The 13,215-nt window shown below is 44.4% G+C and overlaps 2 protein-coding genes and 1 non-coding gene across 4 annotated transcripts; 1 reads left to right on the plus strand and 2 right to left on the minus strand.

Moving 5' to 3' along the window:
• The first annotated feature begins 419 nt into the window (after window positions 1-419).
• TRNAP-CGG lies at window positions 420-491 on the plus strand. The gene has a single exon. It is a non-coding gene; the product is annotated as a tRNA-Pro (tRNA).
• Window positions 492-1,239: 748 nt separating this feature from the next.
• Window positions 1,240-6,293, minus strand: LOC123410571 (probable homogentisate phytyltransferase 1, chloroplastic). 2 transcript variants are annotated; one of them, XM_045103516.1, is made up of 12 exons: window positions 6,133-6,293; window positions 4,941-5,227; window positions 4,723-4,806; window positions 4,572-4,646; window positions 4,377-4,460; window positions 3,794-3,883; window positions 2,972-3,073; window positions 2,713-2,808; window positions 2,441-2,512; window positions 2,268-2,363; window positions 1,752-1,856; window positions 1,240-1,587 (listed from the first exon to the last, which is right to left on the minus strand). In XM_045103516.1, exons 1-12 carry the CDS (start codon window positions 6,191-6,193, stop codon window positions 1,546-1,548), a joined length of 1,194 nt encoding a protein of 397 aa, XP_044959451.1. In that variant the 5' UTR covers window positions 6,194-6,293; the 3' UTR covers window positions 1,240-1,545. The 2 variants fall into 2 exon arrangements, with proteins under 2 accessions (XP_044959451.1, XP_044959450.1); XM_045103515.1 differs by lacking the exon at window positions 6,133-6,293 and adding an exon at window positions 5,805-5,886.
• A 5,757-nt stretch (window positions 6,294-12,050) lies between these two features.
• Window positions 12,051-12,479, minus strand: LOC123411986 (vicilin-like seed storage protein At2g18540). Its single transcript, XM_045104945.1, has one exon. The coding sequence runs from the start codon at window positions 12,477-12,479 to the stop codon at window positions 12,051-12,053; it is 429 nt and encodes a 142-aa protein (XP_044960880.1).
• Window positions 12,480-13,215: the final 736 nt, after the last annotated feature.

Consider the following 13,215-nt stretch of genomic DNA (forward strand, 5'->3'; position numbering starts at 1 on the left):
AGTGCAAGACATACGAATTAGATCATCAAAATTGGAGGGTGGCATGAAAAGTTTCCTCATTAAATATATATATGTGCCTAATCTCATCTTGTTTCTTTGAATTTTTTGTGTACTTTGAAATTCTCTTCCGATCAACTGGATCATACGGCAAATCATTTAAGTTAACTTTTTGTGTGGATAATAGGCTTTGGCAGACTAGGTGCAGTGATATTTGATGCACTTTACCAACCTCTAATGGATGATATTGGTCTGGCTGTGTCATTATCTGGATATGATAACTGATTTTTCTTCCAATAATACAGTTCCATAACCTAGATCAATCAAAATTCAGGCAGAAAAACAAATCGATAAACCAGGGCTATTTATTAGGCTCGAGGGAACATATCCAATATATGAATGTAGAGGAAATAAGGCATGTCGGGTGTTTGGTCTAGTGGTATGATTCTCGCTTCGGGTGCGAGAGGTCGTGAGTTCGATTCTCGCAACACCCCCAATTATTTTTTTATAATGTCCATTAGCCACTTTGATTGATGATTGATTTTTTTGTAGGGATTCTGAGCCCAAAAGCGCACTGCCGCTGCCGCTCCATCGTCGAGGCCGATCTGATCTTGTGTCCTGCGATCAGCGAGTCGCCGTGCTAATTAATATTCACCCTCACATGAGGAGAACCAGAAACAGGGACGAGAGGGGCCGGCCAACGGCCCTGCCATGCGTCATCATCTGATCAGTGCTGACTTGAGCGTCGCCACCGGCAACGGCAGCCATGCCATTGCCATTGCCATGCCGCTCGCTGGCACGCACATGGTCCATGCCCAGCGCAGGCAGAATCAAGCCTCGACGATACGCCGGAGACCCCGTAGGACCATGCGCCCAGACTGGCCGGTGGCTCCGGCCGGCGCCACGCTGCAGGACAAGCTTTGCATTGCGCACGCATTGCATGGCATGGGGTCAAATCTCCCAAAAGAGATCTGTACCGGCCCGGCCCGGCCCTCCTCGATCTCTTGCTGCACACATGACATGATTCAAAATTCCAAAATCCATCCATGGGCTAAAATTCAACACATCTGCGTGGAGAGGAGGAGGAGGACGACGACTACTACGAACCCGGAGCGAAATTCGCCCTACGGAAACGACCGGGTTTTCGACGGAATGCAATGCATCTGGTGAGGACGGCCGTGCGGTTCCACCACAAAAGTCAATGTGCGGATGAAACGTGCTGCCACAACGTACACGATGCAGTGTGGGCAAGGTGCCTTTATTTTCCCAGGCAGCGCGTGCCTGCTGCGCAGGATCAACCAACCACATACAGCTCGCTCGCCTGGTGGCCCAGCTTTGGTACATTGGGAGGTTGGGAGATTGTCCGTCTCTGGGTAAGTGAATCTTATCATCTCATCATTCATGGCTGGAACATCAACGGTGTACCCCTGGCGAGGACAGGGAATTTTATTGGGCGCCGTCGGTGGCCACTCGATTTTTCAAACGGATTTGCGCTGCTTTACTCCGGCACTCAAGTTCTTCCGTGGGGTTGCTCGTCGTTGTCGGTCCTCATCTCACCAGAGGGATGAGCAAGTACTCCGCGTAGAACAGCTGCAGGGTCATGTGAGGAGTGAATGTGAGCTCAATAGGGTGTATCACTCCACCAGGATTTCACAAGGTGCAACTGACTGAATATATTTGGACAGTACAAGGAATTTTATTTTAAGGAGCACGCGGCGAAAGACCGGGGAGTTGGTGTTGATGTTGGCACTTACCCTCCAGATGAGCATGTAGAAGGATGTTATCGCAGCTTTGCTTGTCAAGTCGACGGATTTTGCGCAGCTCCACAAGATGCTGGCGAGGATTGCATGGCCCACGACCTGCAAAAACCCATGCTCGTAAACGGGGCTGTGAAGAACCACTTATACAACAGCCTATAGAAGGCTATGCCTTGTAATTATCCTTTTTATGCTTCGGCCAAACTTAAATGGATACAAAAAATTCGATTCGCCTTGTAATGCTAAAACAGCACAAAAGGTAAAAAAGTTCAGATCTGTCTTGAATTTGAGAGAGGCTAAATTTCCATAACAAAGCCATAACAATTTCCATAACTAGTTCTCAATCGTAAGAGAAAGAAAAGTCTTCTACAGATCACTAGAGATGTTAGCTCCATGGTGGTAAGTGATTCAGAACATAGCCTAATACTCAAATTGTTTTGGTTGGCAAAAAATGGATAACTTGAACTTAATGATGGGCATTGCGGTGGAAATCTATGAGATGTGGTGGCGTACGGTTATAGATTTGCTCCACAAACTGGACGAAGTTGCCCCCATCAGTATCGCAACACCATAGGCAACCTCAAGTAGACCAACACAAGCCCAGAAAACCTGTGTGGGAGTTTAAATCAGCAACTACAACAGTAAGTGTCTTAGCAAAATAGCAATGCTTATTATTTACTACTAACCTTGCTTTGACCTAATCTAACACTAAAAGATTGAATTCCAAAGATGCGGTCCCCTTCAATATCGGGTATATCCTGCAGGAAAAAAGAAAATTTCTTAAGGGGACAATCACCGCATCTAATTGAATGCTCATAAATATCCTTTCATGGTTTGTATCAAAAGCAATGCAACAAATTAGCACTGTGTTAAAAAACCATGAAAGGATATTTATGAGCATTCAATTATCAAACCACTTTAGCTGCAGTAATGCAGTACATAAACTAGATTTCGTTACCTTGAATAATGCTATTACAACTGAGAAGAATGTCATGAAGGCAGTTGCAAATATCAATGGCTTTGAAAAGACTGCTGGCCTTCTGAAAACAAATGTCTGGAAGAAAGACAAGGCAAGACAGCATAAATCATATGTAGCATTTATCATCTGATGCTCATAGGACAAGCCACATCAAAATGTAATTACAGTTGCAAACAGAACATTATGTCTTACTACAAGTTGCTTCTGTTTTCAAATAGATCATCAGAAGAAGACTTGCCTGAATGTGGAGAAAAAATGCCAGTTGAACAATCACCGCACGCACTGCTAATATGCAGAGTGCTGCAACAACAGCAAATCTCTTCCATCGAAAGTACGGCAGCTGTAGAATACAAAAAAGGCAATGTCAGCTCTGTTTAATTAGGTAATAAAGGGTATCAATAGGTCACACCAAATACCATGATATTCCAGATAATTATGCAGGAATATGAACTAATGGACGAAATGCTTTCACATCAAATATTTCCATATCACTGTGATTTTTATCTGTCAATTTTGGGCTCTGCCACATGCCAACCCCAAAATGTTTTAAGGCCCATTTAGCCCATGAAATTTGAGTGTTCTGCAGAGTGCAGAGCATGGTGTTCCACTGTAACATGTTAGGCAATTAAAACTGCAGATCTGGTTAGTCTCATAGGTGGGTTCCACACATGTCAGTTGCCCACATCTTTCAGGCCCATGTGAATGTAAAAAAAGGCTGGCATAAGCATTTCACTTAGATTATAATAGTAGTGTTCAAAAGTAGATTGTTATTACTATAGGAAGTCCTACTAAAGCTTTTTATTACAGCAAAATACTCCCTCCACTCACTACTATAAGATGGTTTAGCTTTTTTCTGAATCGGATGTATATACCATATAGACACGTTTTAGTGTGTTTGTTCACTCATTTCAACTGTATGTAGTCCATATTTAGATATCCAAAACATCTTATAATAGTGAACGGAGGGAGTAGGTAACAACATCATCACAGAAAATATGAATATACGGGAACCTCAAGTCATATGTGGTGAGTTGATGATCATAAAGACGTAAGCTCTTACATTGACTGAATAAGCAGTTCCAAGAACGAAGCTAATAAAAAGAGCCCAAAACAGAGGTGGTGATCCAACAACCCATCCAAGGCCAAAGCTCTGCAATTCAAACAGCAACACTCCTGTTAGTCAGACAGATTGACAGCAAAGAGCCAAGTAAATGAACTGTTAAATTATTCTTCCAAGATTATCGCAACTACAAATGAATGGCAACATATTTTATTCGCTGCCGTGTAACTAGTAAATAGAAATGGGAGAATTGCAACAATAATCTACACCCTCACTATATTTAAGAGAAATGGAAGTTTTGTTAAGTGCAGGTGCTCAATGCATATCCATCAAAGTTCAGAAGTCCCATGCAGGAACTTGTTTCTTATTGTGCTACTTAATTTCATTGTCTGGGAGTGACATTAGATGCAAAGAGTAATATAGAAGATAAATGCTTAAGAAAACAAGTCAATTACTCTAACACCCAACTCCAAGTATTACATCGTTCTTGTATATCGAAAGGAAATGTCAAAGTAAGCTATAAATTGCCAAATCTCTTTCCAAACAAATCATTAGCAGTAATAAATGTCTAAAAAAACGTTACCATGGCTGCAAATACTGACACTATTGCAACTCCAGTTGCAGGAGAGTATTCCCCAGATGCTAATGGAAGAGTTGGCTTGTTAACCTGGTGAGTCACCAACATTAGCTCCCACAGAAGTTCAAAACAAAATATAATAAAAAGAAGCACTATGAAATCAAAACTGAGACATTTGAGATTACAATCAATGTATGATACCTTGTCTATTTCAATGTCGAACAACTGATTCAATCCAACAATATAGATGTTCATAAAAAGAGCGGCCACCACTGCCTACATAGGAGTAAAAGTGTATCATTTTTTATACAATTCCATCACTGTAGAAGAAAAGTGCTGCTCAAAGTTTTACCTCCAGCAATCCAGTAAGGAACATGGGTGAAATATCAGATAAGCTCTCGACAGCTAGTAGGGAAACTGAGACTATGCTTAGTGCCTGCCTAAATAAGAATTTTCCTCTTAGATCCAGGGAGAGTCAAAAGTGCATCACGGCCCAAGTTTACTAGCTTCATTAAGAGATCTTATATGCTGGCGATTCATCCAAAAGAAACAACATCAACATGACTTAACTGTTCCTATGATGGTATGTGGCCGAGAAAACCTGTAGAACGCGTCAAGAGAAGATGATATTGGCTTCCAGAAGCTTGCAGTATCGTGTGCTTCAGTTTCAGGCTGTAGTGATTGCCCAGCATTTGCAGAAGTATTTATTGATTGATGTGATATCCTATGGTTGGAATATTTCCAATCCAAGAACTTTTTGCAGGGATTAACGGTAGGGCCTTTGGATGCTTGGATGGACAAAGAAACTCGCCCTTTACCATTTCGTTGGATAGAACAAAATGATGGCAGAATATGATCTGGAAAATCAAAATTTCAAAACAACGTCAAGCAATCAGGAAACAAAGATTGAAGAACTTCATCCATAATGCAAGATACGTGACAATATGTAAGCTCAAAATGTTGGTAGATCTATTATCTGGTTGGGCCTTTTACTGCTGAATAGGACCAGTCAAAGAAAATGACATTTACGTCTTGCCTAATTCATCTCCATCAGGTTGGTTCGTTATGTTCACTGCTAGAAGATGGGAAGCGCCTGATAAACACAGAGACGGTAGATTTGTTGTGGCACAACTTCTTTTGATTGCCACAGAGATGAATTCCACGCGGCCCGCAAAGACCTAGTACTACATAAGGACAGGAATTGTGCATGGACTAATTTTACATATGAGGAAATCCATCAGTGCATCCATTTGTGCCCGAACAAGTTGACAACCTGTAGCATAGTTTTTTTCTCATAAATAAATATGTGTTCTTCCCTAACTAGCTATCCTCCTGGTGCATGCTAAAATTCACCGCAGGAAAAAATCAACATCGCGTCGGCTCCGATCCCTGAAACAAAGAGCTAGCGAGCAAAAACATGCTCCAATCGATTACCAATTACAAGAGGCGTTGCTGGTTCATTTTCCGTGGACTGATAAAAACACCGGCCCCGTTTCGGCATACTGTTCCTATTCCGGAAAAGGGCGGCGTACTAGGAGGAGGAGGAGGAGACTCCTACCCCTACCCCCTACCCTATCCCACCGAACCGCATCCCGCGGGCGGCATCGCTTTCGCTCCCCGAATCCGGTAAGGTCGGCTCGCACTTGCTCCCGCTTAACCACACCCACTCGTACAGCGCCAGCAGCAACTAGTCAAAAGTTCAAAGCCACTGACTGAAAGGTGCCAATCACGCGGCGGAGGACGGGGGAGTCAAGGCACTCACCTCGCCGGCGGGCGGCGGGCGCGGAGCGGAGGGAGGACGGACGGAGGCGGAGCGAGTCCATCTGCCGCGGCGTCGGCGGCGGCGCGCGGGGTGGGAGCGGGCAGTGGGACGGGGAGCGAGCGGGGGAGGAGGGAGTGGTGGTGGAGAGGAGAAATGTAGGGGGGGCAGCTCGGAATAGTCCAAACTTCAATGACTGTTTGTATGACTGAGCTTGACAGCGACGTAAACACGTGGTGCATCGTGTGTAGCCCCGTCGGCGGTGTGCAGACAAGATTCGCACGAGAGGCAAGCTAGGCAAAATTGACAAAAATGACCCTTGAGGAAAGAACTCAGGGAACGACCCCTCGAAGAAAATATGTCATCCGGCTGACTTTTTTGTGTGGCGCACGACACCTAGGCGCCACACTACACTGTGTGACGCCTAGCCGTTCGGCGCCACACCCCTCGACCACCTGGCAGAGAGGGCCCATCCCCCAGGCCGTGTGACGCCTAAACCTCACGCATCACACATTGTAATGTGTGGCGCCGAACGCTTTGGCGCCACACATTGACTTAACTAGCCACGGGTCAGCCCCCCTCCCCACCCCCTCCCCATTCCCCTCCCTCATTCAAACAGAAACAGCAACGGCGGCGGCTGGCTCTCTTCGCATCCCTAATCCCCTCCCACATCTCCTTCAGATCTGGTGATTTCTTCCTTGGATTGATCCCCCAAGGTAATCTCTTCCGTTTCCCATCCTTCTATCCAAGTGGAATAGGTTTTTGTTGAGTAGATTGATTTGAGTAGATTGATTTGAGTAGGTTCTTAGGATTTGACTAGTTAGGATATGAGTTCTTAGGATTTGAGTAGTTAGTATATTAGTAGATTCATATTAGTAGTTAGTATTAATAGTTAGTATATGACTAGATTGATATGAGTAGTTAGGATATTAGTTCTTAGCATTTTAGTAGTTAGTATATGAGTAGATTCATATGAGTTCTTAGGATTTGAGTAGTTAGGATATGAGTAGATTCATATGAGTTCTTAGGATTTTAGTAGTTAGGATATGAGTAGATTCATTTGAGTTCTTAGGATTTTAGTAGTTAGAATATGTAGATTAGTGGATTAGTAGATGAGTAATTTTTTTGAATATGAGTATTTTTTTGTGATTTGTAGGATGGTGTGGCTTCTGAATAATGTTTATGACGTTGAACACCCGGCCTATTTCATGTCGGAGAAGAAAATGGTAAGTAGATCATATGATAAAAAACACATGTATTTAATAAGCACTTGATATCTTCTTCTCCTATCTGTTTGCAGGAGCTTACGCCCTTGAAGATCCGGTCTCATGGGGCATCGTCTGTAATGCAGTACAATGAGCGGTACACCCCATACATCGAGATGACAGGACTCCTTCCATTCATTCAGCTTGTGAGTCGGTCAACGCCCAATCTAAACGTTGCGGCAGTCACAACACTTATTGATCGTTGGAGGCCGAAGACACATAGTTTTCACCTCCGGACCGGAGAGATGACAGTTACTCTTCAAGATGTTTCCATGATCACCGCACTTCCGATCGAGGGGAAGCCTCTTTGTATGAGCACTGATTCCGAGGGATGGCGGCAACAAATGGAGGCTCTTATTGGTATGTCGCCGCAGGAGACGGAGGTAGAAGATGGAGGGAAGAAAGATAGAGTCCCGGCCGGCGCTCCTTTCACTTGGATTGCCGCGAACTTTGCTCATTGTCCTGAGGACGCAGATGACGAGGTGATCCAGAGGTATGCTCATGTGTACATGTGGTACGTCATCTCTAGGACTATCTTTGCTGACGGCACTGGCAAGAATGCTCCATGGATGTGGCTGAAGGCGTTGACTGTTTTCGACAACAAGTTCAGTTGGGGCTCGGCCGCACTGGCTTACTTGTATCGACAGGTAATAAATTGTTAATATTAAGTACTCTCTGTTATCTTTTTCTGCTAAACTGATGCATGTTTGTTGTTACTTGTAGTTGGACGATGCTTGTCGCAGGACCACAAAGGACGGTGGAGTTGGTGGTTGTATGCTCCTACTTTCAGTATGGAGCTGGGAACGCCTACCTGTTGGATGCCCTAAAAGCTCAAAGTGGAATACTTGGGATGACCACGCAACCCTGTACGACAACCTACATGGGCTTACAAGTGGGACTTGGTATCGGAGGTGGCAAGCGAAGTGAACCTATTGTACAAGCAATACACCAACGAGATGGATTCGCTTACCCCCGAGCAGGTAAGATGGTTTCAGAGTTGACTTCCAGCTTTTATGTTGTGAGTAAAATGAATTGTGCCTTTTATGTTGTGTTGTAGGTGGAATGGCAGCCATATGGTGTCTGGCCAAACTTTGATGATGCACACACGTTCGAGCTCAATCCACTATGCGTGCAGGAAAAACATCTTTGGCTAATGTGTTGTCCCCTTATATGCAATTGGGCGGTTGAGTTTCATCTCCTGCATCGTGTGATGCATCAATTTGGGTTCTTTCAGCCACACCCACCGGAGTGGGTGGACATGGACAAACAGCTTCACAGGTAACAAAAAAGAAGTACTAATTAGTTTTGTTCTTCGTGCTGAGCGAGCTACTGATGGGTTTTGTTAAAAGCAGGTTGGATAGGAGGAGGCAGCGAAAGATCAAGGATTGGCATAAGCATCATAAGAGCTATGTCATTATGTTCAAGCAAAGTGTGCAGGCAGCTTCGAGCATACAACGAACCCAGTACCGCCAGCATTGTCCGCTTGCGTTCAACAACTACCTAAGATGGTTTCAGGAGAGTACTCGTGTCGAGATTTGTCCGCCGGCTTACGAGGAGGACATATTGGAAGAACCCACCGAGTACGATGCACTTGCCCAAGGCGATTACAACAAGTTAATTCGCGAAGGGTACCAAACTTCCTTCGCCCCTGTCCTGAACTTTGTGGTAAGTGTGCTCACCTATGTTAAGTATGAATGCTAGTACACCTATTCACTTGCATGTCATTGTCTTGTGATCATAGCGCAAAGAGGTCAAGAAACAAGCTGATGAGTCCGAAGATATTCTAGATAAGACACCTGAAGGAAAAAAGGGAGAATCTGCACTTCGTCTTTTCATAAAGGTGTTGTGTCATTATTATTATTTTGCCCACGAATGCAACATACGGTACCTTATATATGTCATTTATATTTGAATCTAACAGGAACAGGGCAAGAAGTTACGGCGCCTATCCAACATTTTAGGTTGTCGTGACCCTGAATATGTTTCACCTTCGAGATCCGGTTCATCCGAAAGAAATACTCTAGACGATTCAGCTTCTTCGGGCGCTCGTATGGACGATGGTGACATTACCTCGGCAGCTAATACCCAAAGAAATACTGTAGAGGATGATGTTGACACTCCTGAGGTATGACATAGCCATAAAACATTGTGCACTTTCAACCTTCAACTTTGAACTTTCAACCTTCATATGTATTAGGTTGCGGACGGGATGATGTTGAAGGCTTTCCAATGCTCCGCTTACATGTTGAAGCCTAGGAAGGAATTTAGGCGGTACTCACCGGATGATTATGCGAAAGGAAAGAACCCGGTCGCCGGGGGCTCTCGTTTGTTAAGGATGAGAAGCATGGACGATGAGGATGACGATGAGGATGACGATGAGTCGGATGACCCGGAGCAATTTGTAGTTTTGAGAAGAAAGAAGCTAGTTTCTAAGAGGGGACGAGGCCCCAAGATGTGAACCGGAGCCATTTGGAGTTTTCAATCATTTGCAAACCATTTTACTTTTGTTGTTGGTGTTGATGTTGCACTTGTGAACCATTAGGAGTTGTGAACTTGTGTTGTTGGTGTTGATGTTGCACTTGTGAACAATCATTTGCACTTGTGTTGTTGGTGTTATATTCAAATATAAATGTGAACTTCGGTTGTTTGTGTTGATGTCATATGTTCTAAATTTCTGTCAAAATATATGCTGTCAAAATGCTGCATACCTGTCAAAATTCAGCTTGCAACAGGTTTTCACAGGGGTGTGCCTAAGCCTTAAGCGCCACACATGTGCAACGCCTAAGCCTTAGGCGCCACACATGTGAAAACCTACTGGCATCTCAAAGCACACTATTTCCCGCCACCTTTCCCTCCTCCGTTCCCGCCAAAATTTCCACGTCTTCTTTCCCGCCACCTTTTCCTCCTCCGTTCCCGCCAATATTTCCACGTCTTCTTTCCCGCCACCTTTCCCTCTTCCGTTCCCGCCAAAATTTCCACGTCTTCTTTCCCACCACATTTCCATCCTCCGTTCCCGCCAAAATTTCCACGTCTTCTTTCCCGCCACCTTTCCCTCCTCCGTTCCCGCCAAATTTTCGACGTTTCCTTTCCGGTCTATAAAAGGAGGCATTGGATTGCCTTCCTCCGTCATCCAGCCTCACTTGAGAACACTACCACCGCTTTAGTCAATATGAGTTTGCCTTGCTCGGATCAAAGCATCAGGCCTAAGAAAATGAAGAGTGCGAGTTTGCCTCGGGGGGTGGAAGCAGTTCGATGTTGGTGCGGTGATCTCTGCAAGGTGAAGGAGGTGGAGGATTTTTCAGATTGGTTGGGCATGAAGTTTTTCATGTGCGCCAATTATGAATCTGATCCACCCGAATCTATTTCTGCGTACATCAGGCCTCCGGTATGCTCAAGTCATCCAGATTATTGTTTACTTGAATCTGATCCATCCGGTAGTCTCCTCCTCCTCTCTGCATGTACTATCGTTGGATTGACACGGAAATGTCGGACTGGGCGGTGACCGAGATTCGTGAAAGAGGTCGCCGTGCATGGGCTAGCTGGGACTTTGAAGAGCGCCGCGAGAAGGCTCAAGCAGAGGAGAAAGCAGCGCATAAGAAAGAGTGGGAAGAGTACTGTGTGGAGCAGAGGGCTTTTCTTGATGAGATGATAAGGAAAAACCAAGAAGAGAAACTACGGCTGGAGGAGGTTTATAGACAGCGGGAACAAGCCCGTGAAGCTGAGAGGGAGAGAAAGAGAGAAAGAGCTCGTGCGGCCAAGGCAGCAGAAGAAGCCAGTGATGGAAAAGGAAAATATCCACGTTGGACTCAGTAGATTTCACGAAGTTGTATGAGCAAGTTGTATCTTAATTTCAGCAAGTTGTATCTTCATTTCAGCAAGTTGTATCAGCAAGTTGTATCTTAATTTCACCAAGTTGTATCTTAATTTCAGCAAGTTGTATCAGCACTTGAGAAGACTAAGATAAGGATAAGGATCAACAGAGTCTTGATGAAATGAGAAACATAGTCTTGATGAAACAGAGTAACAGAATGCAAGACATATCCTCATGAACATAGTCTTGATTAAATGAGAAACATAGTCTTGATGAAATGAGAACAAAGTGAAACTAAGATAAGGATGAACATTACTCATCAAAAGAGTAGCCAAGTTATCTGGTACTCTGTTTCACTTGTGTGGCGCCTAAGCCTTAGGCGCCACACATGTGATGTGTGGCGCCTAAGGCTGTGCAACGCCCAAGGCTTAGGCGCCACACAATTGAAAACGTACTGGCATCTCACATGTGGACTTTCTGTTACTCTGTTTCACATGTGTGGCGCCTAAGCCTTAGGCGCCACACATGTGCAACGCCCAAGGCTTAGGCGCCACACATTCTGGCATGCTGAAAACTGCAGCACATAGTGGTGGAGGAGTTCAAATATACATCACAAATATGCACAAATATACAACACAATAATACTAGAGTTAAAACATACAACACAAAGAGGGTGGAGTTCAAACATACATAGGGTTCTTAAAGAACATACGTCCAAAAGTGCATACATAGTGGAGTTTCATAGTAAGAAAGTGCGCAAGCGAACAAGGTTCAACAACACATAGGGTTCAACAATACATAGGGTTCGAAGATGAAAGCGCGCATGAGAATAGAAGCATCCGACTCTATTGGGTCGAGCAAGGCCCCTTTCCCTTCTTCTTCTTCCTCTCTTCTTCCTCTTCCTCTTCCCTTTTGCGCATTTTTGAAGCCTCTTCCTTAACCCTCTCCGTGAAGCGTTGATGCTCCCGCTCTCTCTTTGATGCGCCCTCTGTCATCATCTTCTTAAAGTTAGCTTCATATTCTTTTTTACGTTTCTCTAGCGTCTTCCTGTCATTCTCCTTTATCCTAGCCTCATATCTCCGGCGCTCAAGTTCCATTTGCCACTGCTCATCCATCTTTGCCTTATGCTCCTCATCCTTCTTCTTTCGCGCTTCGGTTGCATCCTCCTCCCTCAACTTCTTTGCAGCCCTCTCCATCAACCGCTGCTCCTCACTGGCTGCATCCTTCTCCTCCCCCCACTCTGCTTTTGCCTTGTTGGGTTGAGAAGCAGCCATACCTACAAAACAGGCATCAAAGCTCATAGTTAGTAAAATAACACACAAAGGAGCATGAAAAACAAAATGATAAAGATAAGTCAAATATGTGACATACGGAAATGGTCCTCGTAGGTATCCACGCATACCAATCCTAGTGTTAGAGCATATATCTCCATATGTGGTTTTGGTACTTGATGACAATTCCTATGGACTAATGGTTGCCTTAAGTTACATTTATAGGATTTGTCCATAGGCACTTCTTGAAGTCCATCTGTTGGGTTCAAGGAGTTTATATGATGACCAAGATGGTATTCAAGGTATTATCCAAAGAATGGTCATAGAGACACATGGTTGATCAAGATCTCAGACAGAGAGTAAATCAAGATGATCAACACACAAAGCGTACAAGATGTACCGAGAGGGATCAAGTGATCCCATGGGATGGTAAGCATTGTCCATTACGTGTTTGTGTACTAACCCATGGTCTTCGTGAGAGTTCCATGTGGGGGCTAGGTGTGTTTCCATGGGCTTGCGTCAAAGGGAAGATCTCATACAACCCATGAAGTATGATGTCAAGTTGTGATCGTCATCAAGATTGCGATGTGCAAGTTCAAGTGGATCAGCACGAAGATATCATGCTTGAAGCTTGCCGTCCATTGTGGTGGCAATGGACTTGTGAAGATATGTTGAAGAGTGGCTCACCCATAGTGAGTATGGCGGAGCAATCAATTAGTCTTCATCAAGCCAACGCAAT

Source organism: Hordeum vulgare, chromosome 7H (genome assembly GCF_904849725.1).
Source record: "Hordeum vulgare subsp. vulgare chromosome 7H, MorexV3_pseudomolecules_assembly, whole genome shotgun sequence".
Classification (NCBI taxonomy): domain Eukaryota; kingdom Viridiplantae; phylum Streptophyta; class Magnoliopsida; order Poales; family Poaceae; genus Hordeum; species Hordeum vulgare.